Here is an 18,575-nt window from a genome sequence, read left to right on the forward strand (position 1 = left end):
AGGAGTAAAGCTGAGTCTTCCCCCCAGACTCAGAGTGAGGATCAGTCTCTTGAGGGAGATGATCCCCGTCCCTGTAAAAGAACTGTCTCAGAGGAACTTGAACCTGACCAGGTTGAGTTCTTTGGGACCGGGGGCCCTTCCAGGGCAGAACTGAGTTTGAGGCAGCAAACCTGCCCCTCAGACAGCAAGCAGCTGCTGAGGCTGCTGGTAGTGTCAGTGGATCCCACAAGATCTAGTGGGATGAGGGACTTCTTTACTCAGAGGGTAGAAACCCTAAGCCTGGTGCCACCTGGAGGTTGGTCTTGGTCATTCCTCTGATGTTTAGAGGACTTCCTACTCACATTCGCACATAATATTCCTTTAGCAGGACACGTAGGCCAAAGTAAGACTTGGGACAGGCTTGTCCCTCACTTTCACTGGCCTCACATGTCTGAGGACACAAATGAGTTGTGTCGCTCCTGTACCACCTGTCAAGCCAGTGGTACATCAGGTGATAGTACAAAGCCCCCCTCATACCACTATCAGTGGTGAGGGTCCCCTTTCAGAGGGTTGGGATTAAGATCATTGGTCCCATGAACCCTCCTACAGCATCTGGACACAGTTACATACTAGTGGTGGTGGATCATGCCACTAGGTATCCAGAAGCAATACCCCTTAGAACCACCACAGCCCCTGTGGTGGCCAGAGCCCTCCTGTGAATCTTTTCCAGGGTGGGTTTCCCTATGGAGGTCTTAACTGACATTGGTACAAACTTTATATCAAGTTATATTACAGCAATGTGGAAGGAGTGTGGAGTGAACTATAAGTCCACCACCCTATTACCCACAATGAAATGGGTTAGTTGACACATTTCAGCCCTCCTGCTGCTGAGCTTTGCTTTTCTTGGGCTCCCCTGGTTGCTCCAGGCTTCCCCTGACTCCCCTGTGTTTGGTGAGTCTTCTGGAACTTTGTGGCCCAAACCGTACACATCCTTAACCTTCTGCGTGGGTTGTTGTTGCCAAAGCTTGTTGGTGCTCCCGCTGGACACCGACCCCCTCAGCACTCAACATCCTTTGTGGGACAGCTCGTATCCAGCTCCTGGTCATCCACAACGTCTCCTGGTCCCCGTAGCTGCGGAGTCAATAACTTCATCAACCAACCTGAACCTTCCGACATCGGTAGGCATTCATCTACTGAGCACCTGGGCACTCTGAAGTGGCCCAGGTTCTGTCCCCTCTACTTTCAGGTACTCTTCGACTAGAATCTACCTTTGGATTCCAACTGACACTTTTCTTCCTTCCAGCAGCGGCTCTTCTTCAAAGTCCTCTATTGAGTACGACAGCGGTTTCCGAAGCCACTTCAGACCAATGCACCCGGATTACCTGGGATAAGTAACTGGGTACCTCAGTATCCATGGGTGGGGTGGCTCTCCAACCTTCTGTCTTCCATGAGGTTTCTTCAAAGTCCACTGGGAAGGGTCCTTAAACTCTAAGACTTCAACCGTGACTTTCACATACAATTGTACTGAGCACGCAGCTGTGTTTCCACACTGCACCCGTCCTCCGTGGGGTCCCTACTAACTCACTTTGTGTGATTCCTTGGAGTCCCAGCGATTCTCAGTCATCTCGACGTAGTGGTTCTTATACCACTATTTTAGTATATGTTTGGTCCCTACCTGGGGCCCACTGTGTATTAATGATATTTACTGTTATTTTTGTGCTTAAGTATTGTGTGCTTTGTGATTATCTCCGTGTAGGAGATACTTTGTTGTACTAGAGAGTGTTATATTAATAAATACATATTTTTATATCTACTGTGTGATCCTCCTTTCATTTAACCAATACTATAAGATTGCATTCTGGTAAAACAAGCTGCTTAACATTCCTTCAAGACTAAGCCTGAAGGCTGCTCTCCACAGCTACCACTTGGATAGCTTGGACCTCTTAAATCACCATCAGGGTTGTTTGGACTGGTGCAAGGTGCCCACTCTAATTAGTGGACACCATATACCAGGCTAACTTCTCACAGATGGGCTACACATGACTGTGGTGAAATCTGAATTAAAGATGGGAGTTCCAAAATATGGTCATGACAACATATTCTGATCCCAAAAAAGTGAACAGGGCAACACAAGCCACAATAGAAAAGAGGGCAGACTAACAAATAAATCTATGGATGCATGTGCTCTATATGTAGCAGAGACCTGGTTGACATGCAGTGGAGCTCTAGGCAGGGTCAAAGACATAGTCAACATGTGATTAGAGGTATATCTAGTTTATAAGAGTGTAAGTGGATTATTCCAGCATTATGATGAAGTGTACTGTAAGGAGGTATGTATTCAGCTCTTTCATAAATTGGACTAGGGTTTATAAGGACTGACATTAAAAAAACAATGGTTATTGTAAGACAGAATCGTGGAGACAAAACAGTGGGAAAATGTTTTAAAAGCAGAGATGGTGCCACTGTCTTTCTGTATTTGCTTTGCTGTGCATTTTCTGTACGTACGTCAATAAAAAGTTGCTCAAAAGATAGAGGCCAAGAAAGTATTACTGGAAGGCTAGCTGGAGAGAGTTGGAATTACTCCATGCCTCTTGCATGTAATCAGGGTATAACAAGGGGTAAGGGTCAAGGAAACAAGGGCGGCAAAAGTACCATCGTAGGCCCAGATGCATCAAGCTTAAATTCACTCGCAAAGGGGCAGATTCTCAGAATCTGCCCCTTTGCGACCGGTATTTTTGCATTTGGGATGCATCATCCCAAATGCAAAATTCGCAATTTAAGAAATTGCAAAATTGCGATTAATTAAATTTGCGAGTCGCAATTAAGGAATTTTAAGAAACCGCTATTTTTTAAGCAAGTTCTTCTTGCATAGCATTTTGCTATTCCTTATTAGCGAATTGTTATTTTTCGCTAATAGGGAATCGCAAAATGGATGCTTGATTCATCTGGGGGTTAGTTGCTTAGCTTGACTAGAACATTGTAAAGGTGTCTACCATTAACAAAACTCTATTGCGTGCAAATCATAACATTTTAGAGTTCGGATATTTCTTGAAGCTGGTCATTGAAGGTAAGCACTGCTTGATATCTAAGTTGCAAAGAGAAGCTTGGCTGTGGGAACTCGTGAAACTGCAGCTTATTTACAAGGGCAGCTACGGTCCGCAAAGAGGGCATATAGATCTTTCTTAGACAAACTAAGGGTAGTAAAATACACTGCGATATTACTTTTGATTCGTTATTATTTCATTCCAGTGGTGAGTAGAAGCATGCATAACCCTTGTGTTTTTTAGGTGTGACTTATAGGTAGCTTTAGCTATTTCACTAAGCCAAGGTTATCCAAAAAATATAATAAAAATAAGTACATGTAGGTATACTTTCGGGGCTTTTGGTTAGCTCTCTTCATCCTCTGGTCTGTTCAGGTGTCAATCACATTTTGCTTCCACCCACCATACCATAAAAAGCTTGAGGCAATGAGTAAGGCCATTTAAGTGGCCGGCTCTCCTAAACGTGGTATTTATGCTTGTGCACATATGCACAACCAACTAAAAAGTAGTCCACTTCAGTGGCATCTATGCTTTCTGTTCATGATGTTTTTAGTTTATTTTTGTGAAGAGACATTTTATAAGCTGTTTCTTTCCAAACATATGCACATCACCTTTTGGCAGTACCATTTTACTGTTTTCTACTAACATATGAATAGGCATTATTTTATATACAGAAATATACAATAATGTCTATTTTACAACTTTGCATATCAATAATAAAGACACAGCAGGATTCCCTAGGCCAGCGCTGTTGGCTTTTCCTATGCTTGTTTAACGATTGTGTTTGTCATATGGACACTGGTCATTCAGGAAGGGACATCCTAAAGAAACCAACAGCTGACCCCACGGATCTCAACAACTATAGCCCTATATCCAATATCCCTATCCTGGCCAACCTGCTTGAAAAATGTGTGCACCACCAACTAACTAAACATATCGTTCACTTTGACCTCCTTAACAACTATCAATCAGGCTTCAGAGCAGGGCACAGCACGGAGTCAGCCATGACTCACATTATTGATGATGCGCTTCAAATCCTGGACCAGAATGGTTCATGCCTACTCATCCTGCTGGACCTATCTTCAGCTTTTGATACGGTCAAACACGAGAGTCTGCTTGATCTTCTCAAACTTAGGATGGGTCTTTCAGGATCAGTGTTAAATTGGTTCACCTCCTTTCTACATAACCAAACACAACAATTCAAAATCAACAACACTTTTTCCAACCCAGTACCAGTAAGGATGGGCGTCCCGCAAGGATCCTCACTATCCCCGACACTATTTAAGCTATTCATGGAGCCACTCACTGAAATTCTACAAGTGGCTAATGTGCAATATCATATGTACGCGGATGATACACAACTGTATCTAAAGATTAATACCTTAGAAGACATTAAACAGCCTAATTCCACACTTATGACCACCCAAACCTGGTTGGCAGAAAATCATCTCAAACTGAATGCGCTTAAGACTGAATTCCTCCTTATAGCCGCCCCCGCTAAAATCCCCTTGATGCAAAACTTAATCCAACATCTCACTGCACTCAACGTTCAACCAACTATTGTGGACTCAGCAAAATCCTTAGGAATAACTCTGGACAGCAATCTCTCTATGCAGAAACACGTTAGCAACGCTACAAAGAGAGCTAACTGCCAGATAAACGTTCTAAGGAAGTTGAAGCCATTCTTGCAAGTCAACAACTTGCAAGAATGTCAACAGGCAGTCAACAGGCTGTACAAGCGCTAGTTATCCCTCATATGGATTATGGTAGTGTCTCTTTATGCGGCCTTCCAAAAGCGACTACAGCCCCTCCAGAGCCTCAATAAACTCTGCAGCAAGACTCATCACTGGCTCGAAAAGAAGTTCCCACATCTCCCCTGACCTAAAATCCTTGAATTGGCTCCCGTTTGAATCAAGAATTCATCTAAAAATAGTTTGCATGACACATAGCTCCTTGCACCACAAGACGCCTAAGTACCTCGCACAGAAATTGACAATCTCCGGTGGCTCAAGGTCCTCTAGGAGTGCAGATAACCTTCTACTGAAACCTCAAAGATTCAATAAAAAAAACATATAAACGATCCTTCTCTGGGATAGCTCCTAGGATTTGGAATACTCTTCCCCCTGAAACCAAAGTAAATCCCTCTACTGTATCTTTCAAAAAGGAAGTAAAAGCGATTCTCATGGCAAAATTGATGTGACCACGCTACCCTGCCCTGAACCTTTGCCAACAGAGAAGTGTCTGATTTGTTCTTCGATGACTTTTTCTGTGTTTTTATACTATGTTTCCTTTACGACTTTTCGTGTCTATTCTTATATTTAGCCCATATTTGTTTGTTCCCCCAATATACTGCATTTATATTGTGTCATGTTATTCATTTTGTATAACCAACTTTATCATTGTAAAGCGGTCTGATATCCGCAAGGATCTTGTTTGCGCCCTATAAAACCTTCAAAATAAATAAATAAATAAACAATCAATATCCACCTTCTTTGGCAACTATTTTTTGTGCATTTTTAAGATAATAAATGCTCGGACACACACAAGCACTTTTAGTACTGTATAAAATGTCTTTTTTCCTCACAATATATGATTTAATTCAAATGTGATACCTGTACTCTGATGGAAAAACAACATAGGAATGTAAACAAAAATACAATAAATACGACAAGGCGACCATTAAGAACAAGCATTGGAAATGCAATAGGTCTCGCAGTAGGAAAGTTTGAGCTATAGGTGTTAATTATTTTTTTGTTTTTTATTTATGTGTTGTTTTTTCTAAATAGCTAAATTAATAGCTTTCTTCTTTACAAAGCCAATAGTTATAATTTTTCTAAATGTGACACCTCTAGCATTTGTAAAGCAACATGTTTTGTATTAACGGGACTTATATGTGACTTATATGTATTGATATAAAAAAAATCAATGGCTTTAAAAAACAATAATTAATACGTAAATAAAATGGATTTTATTTTATATTGCCAATAGCTTAAAGTGTATTAAATATATTTAGTGAAGATGCTGTGGTTGCGCTGAGTGAGGGTGAGTGAGGGGTTGAGGGTGAGTGAGGGTGAGTGAGGGTGAGTGAGGGTGAGGGGTTGAGGGTGAGGGGTTGAGGGTGAGTGAGGGTGAGGGGTTGAGGGTGAGTGAGGGTGAGGGGTTGAGGGTGAGTGAGGGTGAGGTGTGGAGGGTGAGTGAGGGTGAGTGAGGGTGAGGTGTTGAGGGTGAGTGAGGGTGAGGGGGAGTAGTTGATGCTGAGTGAGGGTGAGTGAGAGTGAGTGTGAGTGAGGTGTTGAGGGTGAAAGTTTGAGGGTGAGTATTTTTTTTTTTAAAATTGCGAAAATTTATGTCACCACTTACCTAAAGCATCAGAAGTTTGAGGTTCCCTTGCTCCCCCTCCCCCGGTTCCTGTCCTTCACCTTTGGATTTAGATCAACCTCATGAGTTTTCACAATGGCCATGTCTCTAATGATGGGCCCCGTGTTTGTGAGGAAGGATGATGATGCCTTCATTTCTAGACAAAATGATGGTAAGTACGGACTCTCTTTCCCTTGCCTCAGGCTCACATAAGAAGGGTGAACAGGGTTCTCCATATCTTTGGTTGAAATATGAATCAAAAAATCAAACATAGTGTAGTATTCCAGACTCCACACACCTGCTCGTGACAGCGTGAATGTCAAAGTTCTATAGAGTGTCGGTTCAGGCAGTCAAAGCACTTGAGAGTCCGAGGCTGGCGGTGCTTGGGCGCTCAGCAGCTCGGGTGGTTTTTCTCTAAAATAAATGATTACATTCATGAACCTGGTTATGTCGGTGTCCTTACCACATAATTTGTGGCTGCGACTTATACAGAAACCTCTCCACGATAGAAATAACACGTACCTGAATGAACATCTGCAGCTTTCTTCAGCCGGATAATCATATGATTTCTGCTGATGGTTATCTTGCCCTGCTGACCTGTTCATCATGCAAGTCGCATGGTGTCAGAAGGAGAGACCTGAAGACTTCTGGCATTGATGTAGTATCCGCAGACGTACGGAGCAATTTTTGCCCTCATGCTAATCCTCAACTTATCGGAAGCTGAATACAGTTTGGAGGCGTGTGGAAGGAGTGGCGCACATCGCACCAGTTGACTGTTTGTGAGCGCTGTCGTGCGTGGGTAGATTCAGTGCAGCAGGCGAGGTTTCCCCTGATTAAACCTTATGGGGTGGTCGGGGGGTTCTTGCAGGGCGGAGTATTAGGTCGAAGACGGACGGAGGAGAGGGGAGGGGGGATGAGAAATGCGAACGAGACGGAGGGAAGAGAGGGGAGGGGGGAGGAGAAATGCGACACGGCGGGAAGGGGAGGGGGCGGAGCGGGTTAAATTAAACAAAGAAGACGGACGGAGGAGAGGGGAGGGGGGATGAGAAATGCGACACGTTAGTGGGGATGGGGCTATTCAGAGGAAAATTAAGATCCAAAATAATCAAGAAAAAAAAAACATGTTTGTTTTGCCACGGTAACTATTTTAAGAAAATGGCAATTCCGTTGCCATTTTAAGTTTCTGAAAAAGACACCAGTTTGCGTAGGAGATAACAAAGCTAATTAAAAGTGTATTTTTGTGCGCAAAATATTAAACAAATGTAAAGAAAAAAATGAAAAACGAAAATAATAAAATATAGTAAAAGAAACCGTGGTGCACAGAGCCAAAGGACGGGCGCAGGGGCGGGGGGGGGTGCTTGGAGTGGGTTGGACAAAGCCCTATGGATAATCCCTGCTGCCTTCGTCATTCAGTGATCGGCACAAGCGATGGGCTGGGGGCATCGGGTGATGACCCTTTGACAAGCCACCGCTATGTTTAGCCAAAGGCCCAGTGCAGCTTGCAGCAATAATGGAAGAAAAAAAAGCCTCTCTTATACAAAAAATTAAGTTAAGGTTCTGATTCGAATGCAAAAAACAATTGAAATTCACCAGTTTTGGTATACAACGTACACATTTGAGGCATGTGCTGCACACACGTTCTTTATATAGGTTATAATATCTGACGGTATTGAAAATACAGTGGACATATGTATGTGGAGTTCTGCAAAATGTAATGCCATTAAGCATTTGAATGATTTTGAATGTATTAAAAATAAAATCTACAGCCCACATGAGGTATGAGATGGGCGCGTGCGCGAGAGATGCTGCCTGACTCTGCACCTTCCTCGGCATTGAGGTTTCCTTCGTCTCAGCACAACCATAACACAGTATCTAACAAATCTGTGAATCTTGCGTTCTGGCACACGTGGGCGCGAGCCGTGAAAAATGAAAGTAGGGATTAGAGCTGTCCGGGTTGCATCCGCTTGTTGTGATAATGGCCCTGACCCGCGCCGCTCAACATGGTGGACGGGATTGTCCTCCATAAGAAAACAAGACGGAGGGAAGAGAGGGGAGGGGGAGGAGAAATGCGACACGGCGGGAAGGGGAGGGGGCGGAGCGGGTAAACAAAGACGGACGTGCACGCGCTTTTAAGCTCAATGCGCATGCGCATAAGCTCAATGCGCATGCGCATTGAGCTTAAAAGTCACGGGCACTGCAAGGAATCGCCACGATTCCTTGCAGTGTGGATAAAGAGTGGATAAGTCGCAAGACACGGCGGGAAGGGGAGGGGGCGGAGCGGGTAAACAAAGACGGACGTGCACGCGCTTTTAAGCTCAATGCGCATGCGCATAAGCTCAATGCGCATGCGCATTGAGCTTAAAAGTCACGGGCACTGCAAGGAATCGCCACGATTCCTTGCAGTGTGGATAAAGAGTGGATAAGTCGCAATACTCTCGCTTGCTCGATGCGCATGCGCATCGACAGGCGAGACCTAAAAATGTTACAATGCAATTTAGGAGATGTAAATCTCAAGAAATATAATCTGCCTCACAGCAAAGTGGCAAACTGGCTTTGAGACTAGGACATGATTTTCCCCGCCTTATCGAAAGAAAATCACTCCCTCGTGCCAAGCAAATGGGGAAAATGACGAAAAAGGCACTAGAAACAAAACTTACACTCCTGAAGGTTGAAATCATTGGGCGCCTTTGCAGACCACAGCCTCATTGTGTTGACTGTATTGTTTTTGTATCCTGGAACAGGGGTATCATACGGCATAGCAAGGACAATCTGTGAAGGAAGGCAACAGTCAGATTAGCCAGGCAAATATAGAAACACAGGCATGTTTGAAAGTGAATAAAAAAAACGTTTGTGTTTTTGAAGATGCAATACAGAAGGGGTGGTTCCCTGAGGCAGGTCTTTGTGCAGCCATGCAAACCTGTATCTCTAATGTGCAAATGTGCAGGAGCCAGCAGGGCTGGGGGCCTAGAAGCAGCTGCCTCTTTAGCCCCGAGAAAGAGGAAGAGGGGGCTATGGTGCAGCAGTAATGAGCTTTCTTTCATTGCTGTTGATGGTAGAAACGTGACCCACCCTGATGGCTGCATTTTTCGGCTGATTACAACACATTAATATTTTTAGAGAAATTGCCACTAGAAAACGCCTGGTTGCAACAATAAGCAAATAATGTGAACAAACATGCAATAAATACATCACAAAATATTGCTATTTGAATTTCTTCAATTGACAAATCCCTACATGTTCGATGTGAATAATAGGAACATATCTAAACCATGCTTCATGAGATTCACAGGTTTCCGACTGAGGGAGGGATCCAGTGCAAATTACTGGGTCACCCTCACGCCTTGTACTAACTATCGGGTTTGCCACTACTATGTCTGCTTTCAATATGAGGATGTGTGGTCAGAAACATTCAGGAAGTCTTTCTCCGCTTCAATTGTAGTTCTAAGGTTTGGGTCTGGGCTTGCAGGAGACTTCTTGCCGGTGGACACACCAGCTGCCTCTGACTTTCGATCTGAATTCTCAGCATACGGCGGGACTCAGAGCACTGAGCCATGGCCCGCTGAATGCATCATTTCACCAATAACGAAGATAACTAATTAATGTCATATCATATTATCTAACTGAGGATACAAATGAGGCACCCTGTATCAGCACAAGTGGCGGCTGTTGCTTAACGGGGGTGGGGGGATAACAAAAAAATCACTTACCTGCAGGCTGGCCGCTGCCTCCTAGTCCTCTTTGGTCATCGGCAAGCAGGAAACACACAGGCTCCTCTAGCCAATCACGACACTGCTGTCACCAGCATTACAGGAGCGTAGTGATTGGTCTGAGCGCTGTGGGTCTGTCCTCTGACGGGGACTATGAGCCTGTGCACATTCTCTACCCAGGCTATGCAATACAGCCGGTGGATAATGTACAAACTGCGCATGAGCCTAAGACATGGATTGGTGCACCACCCGTTAAGTGAAGTGTGGCTACACAGCAGGGAAGTGCGGTCACTGCATCCGCAGTTGCCTGTAACTGTACTTTGCTCGTGCAAACTGGGTATGACTGCTTGGCCGGCCGTCTAACACCATGCTTACTTAAAGTGTACTCACCACTCCTCCTCCTGGCCCATACTCTGGCCAGCCCAGCCACGCCCAGCCACGCCCACCCGCCCAATAAGCAGGATCAGGAAAATTAAATGATAATAATATTGCTTTATTATCATAATATTTTTTTTTTAAACTGCTCGCAGAGCAGTGAGGCGACGTTCCCCCCGCCTTATCCGAGGAGACACTGTTGTATATATGCTATACCTGCTGGTACAAGTTGAATTTCTGTTGGATTAACATTAGTTACATAATTCCTAATGAATTGTGCTTACTACAACAAGCACTGTCAAACAGTGCTCCCCATACTTTTTAGATACACAACCCAACATTTTGTAAGTGTAATTGGTTGTATATGTTGTACCGCATGGTGTATTTTTATGTAGAAAATTCAACAAAGAATTGTGAGACAAATAACATGTCTTAATTTGTTTTGATCCTATTCAAATCTGTTTGAAGCACACTTCAGAATTACAAATAAATGTGCTTAATTTTTGCTTTCCTAACTGCTGAATGCATAGAGCTCAGTTACAGGTATTTCCATTTTGCTGTTTGTTGCAACAAAAAAAACAACATCATCCTTCTACCTTTCCTTTCACATTTACATTACTCCAGGAAGATTGTCCCATAATTTGTGGGTCTCACCACGCCATAACCCTCCTAAATACGGCTGTTAAGATTAATACGTAAATCCTAGCGACCAGGCTAAATGAGGTTTTTGCATATATAGTTCACCCAGATCAATCTGGATTTATAGAAGTTGAATCAGAGACAATACAGACCAAGCATTTGCAATGCAATAGGTCTCGCATTAGGAAAGTTTGAGCTATTGGTATTGTAAATGACACATTTTTTGAAAATAGCGAAATTAATAGCTTTGTCATTTACAATGCCAATAGTTATAACTTTAGCAAATGTGACACCTATAGCATTTGTAATGCAATATGTGTTGTATTTACGTGACTTACATGTATTGATATTACAAATAACAATGGCTTTTAATTTTTTTCCAATAATTAATACTTAAATTAAAGTTATTGTAATTTATATTGGCAATAGCTTAAAGTTTTGTAAATAACTTTTGTGAAGATTATGTTCAGTGTATTTTATTGTGACGAAAATCCAAGAACAGAAGTGAAATATTAACATCTTTTTGTTACATTTGTAGTAAAGCTTGAAACATTGAGAGAACATATTTGAACCAGGTGTTGTTGAATGGTTGCACAGATTGATGCTGTGGTGGCACTGAGTGATGTTGTGACGGCGAACGAGTGATGCTGTGGCGTTCATTGATGCTGTAGTAGCACATAGTGATGTTGTGGTGCCCCTGAGTGATGCTGTGGTGGTGTGGAGTGATGCTGCATGCTATGCTATATTTTGTTTTGCTATCTTATGTTTTGTTTAGTTATGCTATGCTATGTTTTGCTATCCTATGCTTTGATTTGTTGTTATGCTATGCTGTGTTTTGTTATGCTATGCTATGTTTTGTTATGCAATGCTATGTTTTGCTATGCTATGCTTTGTTATGCTATGCTATGTTTTGTTATGCTATGCTATGTTTTGTTGTGTTTTATTATGCTATGCTTTGTTTTGCTATGCTATGTTTTGTTATGCTATGCTATGCTATGTGTTGTTGTGTTTGGTATGCTATGTTTTGCTATGCTATTATATGTTTTGTTTTGCTATGCTATGTTTTGTTGTGTTTTGTTAAGCTATGCTATGTTTTGTTGTGTTTTGCTATGTTTTGTTATGCTAAGTGTTGTGTTTTGTTATGCTATGTTATATGTTATGCTATGTTTTGTATTGCTATGCTATGTTTTGCTATCCTATGCTTTGTTTTGTTATGCTATGCTATGTTTAGTTTTGCTATCCTATGCTTTGTTTTGTTATGCTATGCTATTTTTTGGTGTGTTTTGTTACGCTATGCTACGTTTTGTTGTGTTTTGCTATGCTATGCTTTGTTATGCTATGCTATGTTTTGTTATGCTATGCTATGTTTTGTTGTGTTTTATTATGCTATGCTATGCTTTGTTTTGCTATGCTATGTTTTGTTATGCTATGCTATGCTTTGTTATGCTATATTTGTTATGCTATGCTAAGCTTTGTTTTGTTATGCTATGCTATATTGTGTTGTGTTTTGTTATGCTATGCTATGTTTTGATGTGTTTTGTTATGCTATGCTATGTTTTGCTATGCTTGGCAATGCTATGTTGTTTTACGTATGCTATGTTTTGTTGTGTTTTGCTATGTTTTGTTATGCTAAGTTTTGTTATGCTATGCTTTGTTTTATGTTATGTTATGCTATGTTTTGTTATGTTATGCTATGTTTTGTTCTGCTATGTTTTGTTGTGTTTTGTTCTGCTATGTTTTGTTGTGTTTTGTTCTGATATGCTATGTTTTGTTCTACTATGCTATGTTTTGTTTTGCTATGCTTTGTTATGTTATGCTTTGTTTTGTTATGCTATGTTTTGTTATGCTATGCTATGTTTTGTTGTGTTATGTTATGCTATGTTATGCTTTGTTGTCTTTTGCTATGCTATGTTTTGTTATGCTATGTTTTGTTTTGCTATCCTATGCGTTGTTTTGCTATGCAATGCTAAGTTTTGTTATGTTATGCTGGTGAGGGTGTGTGAGTGTGTGTGAGGGTGAGTGAGGGTGAGGGGGTGTGAGGGTGAGGGGGTGTGAGGGTGAGGGGGTGTGAGGTTAAGGGTGTGTGAGTGAGGGTGTGTGAGGGTGAGGGGTTGTGAGGGTGAGGGGGTGTGAGGGTGAGGGTGAGTGAGGGTGTGTGAGGGTGAGAGGGGGTGAGGGTGTGGTGGGGGTGTGGTGAGGGTGAGGGGGTGAGAGTGTGTGAGGGTGAGGGGGTGTGAGGGTGAGGGGTGTGAGGGTGAGTGAGGGAGTTTGAGGGTGAGTGAGGGTGTGTGAGGGCGAGTGAGCGTGTGTGAGGGTGTGTGAGGGTGAGGGTGTGTGAGGGTGAGGGTGTGTGAGAGTGAGGGGGTGTGAGGGTGAGGGTGTGAGGGTTTGTGGGGGTGTGTGGGGGGTGAGGGTGTATGGGGGTGTGGGGGTGAGGGGGTGTGAGGGTGTGTGTGAGGGTGTGAGGGTGTGTGAGGGTGAGGGGGTGTGAGGATGAGGGTGGGTGAGGGTGTGTGAGGGTGAGAGGGTGATTGAGGGTGAAAGGGTGTGTGTGGGTGAGAGGGTGGGTGTGGGTGAGAGGGTGGGTGAGGGTGGTTGAAAGGGTAAGTGATGGTGAGGGGGTGTGAGGGTGAGGGGGTGTGTGAGGGTGAGGGTGAGGGGCTGTGAGGGTGGTGAGAGGGTGTGTAGGGGTGAGGGTGAGAGGATGTGTGAGGGTGAAAGAGTGTGTGAGGGTGAAAGAGTGCGTGAGGGTGAGAGGGTGGGTGAGAGAGTGAGTGAGGGTGAGGATGTGAGGGAGGGTGAGGGGGTGTGAGGGTGAGGGGGTGTGAGGGTGAAGGGGGGTGAAGGTGAGAGGGTGTGTGAGGGTGTGTGAGGGTGTGTGAGAGTGAGAGTGTGAGTGAGAGTGAGGGTGTCTGAGGGTGAAGGTGTGTGAGGGTGAGGATGAGGGGTGTGAGGGGATGGGGTGTGAGGGTGAGGGGGTGTGAGAGTGAGGGGGTGTGAGGGGGTGTGTGAGGGGGTGTGAGGATATGTGGGGGTGTTGGGGATTGAGGGTGAGGGGGTGTGAAGGTGAGGGGGTGAGGGTGAGGGTATGTGTGTGGGTGAGGGTGTGTGAGGGTGAGGGTGTGTGAGGGTGAGGGTGGGTGAGAGGGTGTGTGGGTGTGAGAGGGTGTGTGAGGGTGAAAGGGTGTGTGAGGGTGAGGGTGGGTGGGTGAGTGAGGGTTAGGGGGTGTGAGGGTGAGGGGGTGTGTGGGGGTGTGTGGGGGTTAGGATGAGGGGATTAAGGGTGAGGGGGTGTGTGAGGGTGTGTGGGGTGAGGGTGGGTGAGGATGGGTGAGAGGGAGGGTGTGGGTGAGAGGGTGTTTGAGGGTGAAAGGGTGTGTGAGGGTGAGAGGGTGGGTGAGGGTGAAGGGGTGTGCGGGTGAGGGTGTGTCTGAGGGTGAGGGGGTGTGAGGGTGGGTGAAAGGGTGTGTAGGGAAGAGGGGGAGAGGGTGTGTGAGAGTGAGAGGGTGGGTGAGAGGGTGAGTGAGGGTGAGGGGTGTGAGGGTGAGGGGTGTGAGGGTGAGGGGGGGTGAGGGTGAGGGTGTGAGGGAGGGTGAGGGGATGTGAGGGTGAGGGGATGTGAGGGTGAGGGGATGTGAGGGTATGTGAGGGTGAGGGGGTGAGAGGGTGTGTGAGGGTGAGAGGGCGTGTGAGGGTGAGAGGGTGAGTGAGGGTGAAGGTGTGTGAGGGTGAGGGTGATGGGGTGTGAGGGTGAGGGTGATGGGGTGTGAGAGTGAGGGGGTGTGAGGGTGAGGAGGCGTGTGAGGGTGAGGGGGTGAGGGTGATGGGGTGTGAGGGTGTGTGAGGGTGAGGGGGTGTGAGAGTGAGGGGGTGTGTGAGGGTAAGGGGGTTTGAGGGTGTGTGGGGGTTTGAGGGGGTGAGGGTGAGGGGGTGTGAGGGTGAGGGGGTGTGTGAGGGTGAGTGTGTAAGGGTGTGTGAGGGTGAGGGGTGTGAGGGTGATGGGGTGTGAGGTGAGGGTGGGTGAGAGGGTGTGGGTGAGGGTGGGTGAGAGGGTGTGGGTGAAAGGGTATGTGAGGGTGAGAGGGTGGGTGAGGGTGGGTGGGTGAGGGGGTGTGAGGGTGAGGGGTGTGTGGGGGTGTGAGGGGTGAGTGTGGGGGGGGTGGGAGGGTGAGGGTGAGGAGGTGTGTGAGGGTGAGAGTGTGAGTGTGTGTGAGGGTGAGGGTGGGTGAGAGGGTGTGTGAGGGTGAAAGGGTGCGTGAGGGTGAGAGGGTGGGTGAGGGTGAGAGGGTGGGTGAGAGGGTGAGTGAGGGTGAGTGAGTGTGAGGGGGTGTGAGGGTGAGGGTGTGAGGGGGGGTGAGGGTGTGTGAGGGTGAGAGGGTGTGTGAGGGTGAGGGTGTGTGAGGGTGAGGATGAGTGGGTGTGAGGGTGATGGGGTGTGAGAGTGAGGGGGTATGAGTGTGAGGTGAGGGTGAGGGTGAGGGGGGTGAGGGGGTGTGAGGGTGAGGGGGTGTGAGAGTGAGGGGGTGTGTGAGGGTGAGTGTGTAAGGGTGTGTGAGGGTGATGGGTGTGAGGGTGATGGGGTGTGAGGGTGAGGGTGGGTGAGAGGGTGTGGGTGAGAGGGTGTGTGAGGGTGAACGGGTGTGTGAGGGTGAGAGGGTGTGTGAGGGTGAGAGGGTGGGTGAGGGTGGGTGGGTGAGGGGGTGTGAGGGTGAGGGGTGTGTGGGGGTGTGAGGGGTGAGTGTGGGGGGGTGTGAGGGTCAGGGTGAGGGGGTGTGTGAGGGTGAGTGTGTAAGGGTGTGTGAGGGTGAGGGGTGTGAGGGTGATGGGGTGTGAGGGTGAGGGTGGGTGAGAGGGTGTGGGTGAGAGGGTGTGTGAGGGTGAAAGGGTGTGTGAGGGTGAGAGGGTGTGTGAGGGTGGGTGAGGGTGAGAGGGTGGGTGAGGGTGGGTGTGTGAGGGGGTGTGAAGGTGAGGGGTGTGTGGGGGTGTGAGGGGTGAGTGTGGGGGTGTGTGAGGGTGAGGGTGAGGGGGTGTGTGAGGGTGAGAGTGTGAGTGTGGGTGAGGGTGGGTGAGAGGGTGTGTGAGGGTGAAAGGGTGCGTGAGGGTGGGTGAGGGTGAGAGGGTGGGTGAGAGGGTGAGTGAGGGTGAGAGGGTGAGTGAGGGTGAGGGGGTGTGAGGGTGAGGGTGTGAGGGGGGTGAGGGTGTGTGAGGGTGAGAGGGTGTGTGAGGGTGAGGGTGTGTGAGGGTGAGGATGAGTGGGTGTGAGGGTGATGGGGTGTGAGAGTGAGGGGGGTGAGTGTGAGGTGAGGGTGTGAGGGTGTGTGGGGTGTGAGTGAGGGTGAGAGGGTTGTGAAGGTGGGGGTGTGAGGGTGAGGGTGTGTGTGAGGGTGAGTGTGTAAGGGTGGGTGAGGGGTGTGAGGGTGATGGGGTGTGAGGGTGAGGGTGGTTGAGAGGGTGTGGGTGAGAGGGTGTGTGAGGGTGAAAGGGTGTGTGAGGGTGAGAGGGTGTGTGAGGGTGAGAGGGTGGGTGAGGGTGAGAGGGTCGGTGAGAGTGGGTGTGTGAGGGGGTGTGAAGGTGAGGGATGTGTGGGGGTGTGAGGGGTGAGTGTGGGGGGGTGAGGGTGAGGGTGTGTGTGAGGGTGAGTGTGTAAGGGTGTGTGAGGGTGAGGGGTGTGAGGGTGATGGGGTGTGAGGGTGAGGGTGGGTGAGAGGGTGTGGGTGAGAGGGTGTGTGAGGGTGAGAGGGTGGGTGAGGGTGAGAGGGTGGGTGAGGGTGGGTGGGTGAGGGGGCGTGAGGGTGAGGGGTGTGTGGGGGTGTGAGGGGTGAGTGTGGGGGGTGTGAGGGTGAGGGGGTGTGTGAGGGTGAGAGTGTGAGTGTGTGTGAGGGTGAGGGTGGGTGAGAGGGTGTGTGAGGGTGAAAGGGTGTGTGAGGGTGGGTGAGGGTGAGAGGGTGGGTGAGAGGGTGGGTGAGAGGGTGAGTGAGGGTGAGAGGGTGAGTGAGGGTGAGGGGGTGTGAGGGTGAGGGGGTGAGGGTGTGTGAGGGTGAGAGGGTGTGTGAGGGTGAGGGTGTGTGAGGGTGAGGGGGTGTGTGAGGGTGAGTGTGTAAGGGTGTGTGAGGGTGATGGGTGTGAGGGTGATGGGGTGTGAGGGTGAGGGTGGGTGAGAGGGTGTGGGTGAGAGGGTGTGTGAGGGTGAACGGGTGTGTGAGGGTGAGAGGGTGTGTGAGGGTGAGAGGGTGGGTGAGGGTGGGTGGGTGAGGGGGTGTGAGGGTGAGGGGTGTGTGGGGGTGTGAGGGGTGAGTGTGGGGGGGTGTGAGGGTCAGGGTGAGGGGGTGTGTGAGGGTGAGTGTGTAAGGGTGTGTGAGGGTGAGGGGTGTGAGGGTGATGGGGTGTGAGGGTGAGGGTGGGTGAGAGGGTGTGGGTGAGAGGGTGTGTGAGGGTGAAAGGGTGTGTGAGGGTGAGAGGGTGTGTGAGGGTGGGTGAGGGTGAGAGGGTGGGTGAGGGTGGGTGTGTGAGGGGGTGTGAAGGTGAGGGGTGTGTGGGGGTGTGAGGGGTGAGTGTGGGGGTGTGTGAGGGTGAGGGTGAGGGGGTGTGTGAGGGTGAGAGTGTGAGTGTGGGTGAGGGTGGGTGAGAGGGTGTGTGAGGGTGAAAGGGTGCGTGAGGGTGGGTGAGGGTGAGAGGGTGGGTGAGAGGGTGAGTGAGGGTGAGAGGGTGAGTGAGGGTGAGGGGGTGTGAGGGTGAGGGTGTGAGGGGGGTGAGGGTGTGTGAGGGTGAGAGGGTGTGTGAGGGTGTGTGAGGGTGAGGATGAGTGGGTGTGAGGGTGATGGGGTGTGAGAGTGAGGGGGGTGAGTGTGAGGTGAGGGTGTGAGGGTGTGTGGGGTGTGAGTGAGGGTGAGAGGGTTGTGAAGGTGGGGGTGTGAGGGTGAGGGTGTGTGTGAGGGTGAGTGTGTAAGGGTGGGTGAGGGGTGTGAGGGTGATGGGGTGTGAGGGTGAGGGTGGTTGAGAGGGTGTGGGTGAGAGGGTGTGTGAGGGTGAAAGGGTGTGTGAGGGTGAGAGGGTGTGTGAGGGTGAGAGGGTGGGTGAGGGTGAGAGGGTCGGTGAGAGTGGGTGTGTGAGGGGGTGTGAAGGTGAGGGATGTGTGGGGGTGTGAGGGGTGAGTGTGGGGGGGTGAGGGTGAGGGTGTGTGTGAGGGTGAGTGTGTAAGGGTGTGTGAGGGTGAGGGGTGTGAGGGTGATGGGGTGTGAGGGTGAGGGTGGGTGAGAGGGTGTGGGTGAGAGGGTGTGTGAGGGTGAGAGGGTGGGTGAGGGTGAGAGGGTGGGTGAGGGTGGGTGGGTGAGGGGGCGTGAGGGTGAGGGGTGTGTGGGGGTGTGAGGGGTGAGTGTGGGGGGTGTGAGGGTGAGGGGGTGTGTGAGGGTGAGAGTGTGAGTGTGTGTGAGGGTGAGGGTGGGTGAGAGGGTGTGTGAGGGTGAAAGGGTGTGTGAGG

General features: G+C 48.3%; 1 protein-coding gene across 1 annotated transcript in view; it reads right to left on the minus strand.

Annotated features, from left to right (window-relative positions):
* PYGB (glycogen phosphorylase B) overlaps nt 1-18,575 on the minus strand; it is a 684,627-nt gene that overhangs the window by 347,346 nt on the left and 318,706 nt on the right. Inside the window, exon 6 of the mRNA XM_086927201.1 lies at nt 9,035-9,146. Within this exon, the coding sequence (XP_086783327.1) occupies nt 9,035-9,146 (112 nt within the window). The remainder of the gene's footprint in view (nt 1-9,034; nt 9,147-18,575) is intronic.

Source organism: Lissotriton vulgaris, chromosome 6, assembly GCF_964263255.1.
Source record: "Lissotriton vulgaris chromosome 6, aLisVul1.2, whole genome shotgun sequence".
In the NCBI taxonomy this organism is placed as follows: Eukaryota; Metazoa; Chordata; class Amphibia; order Caudata; family Salamandridae; genus Lissotriton; species Lissotriton vulgaris.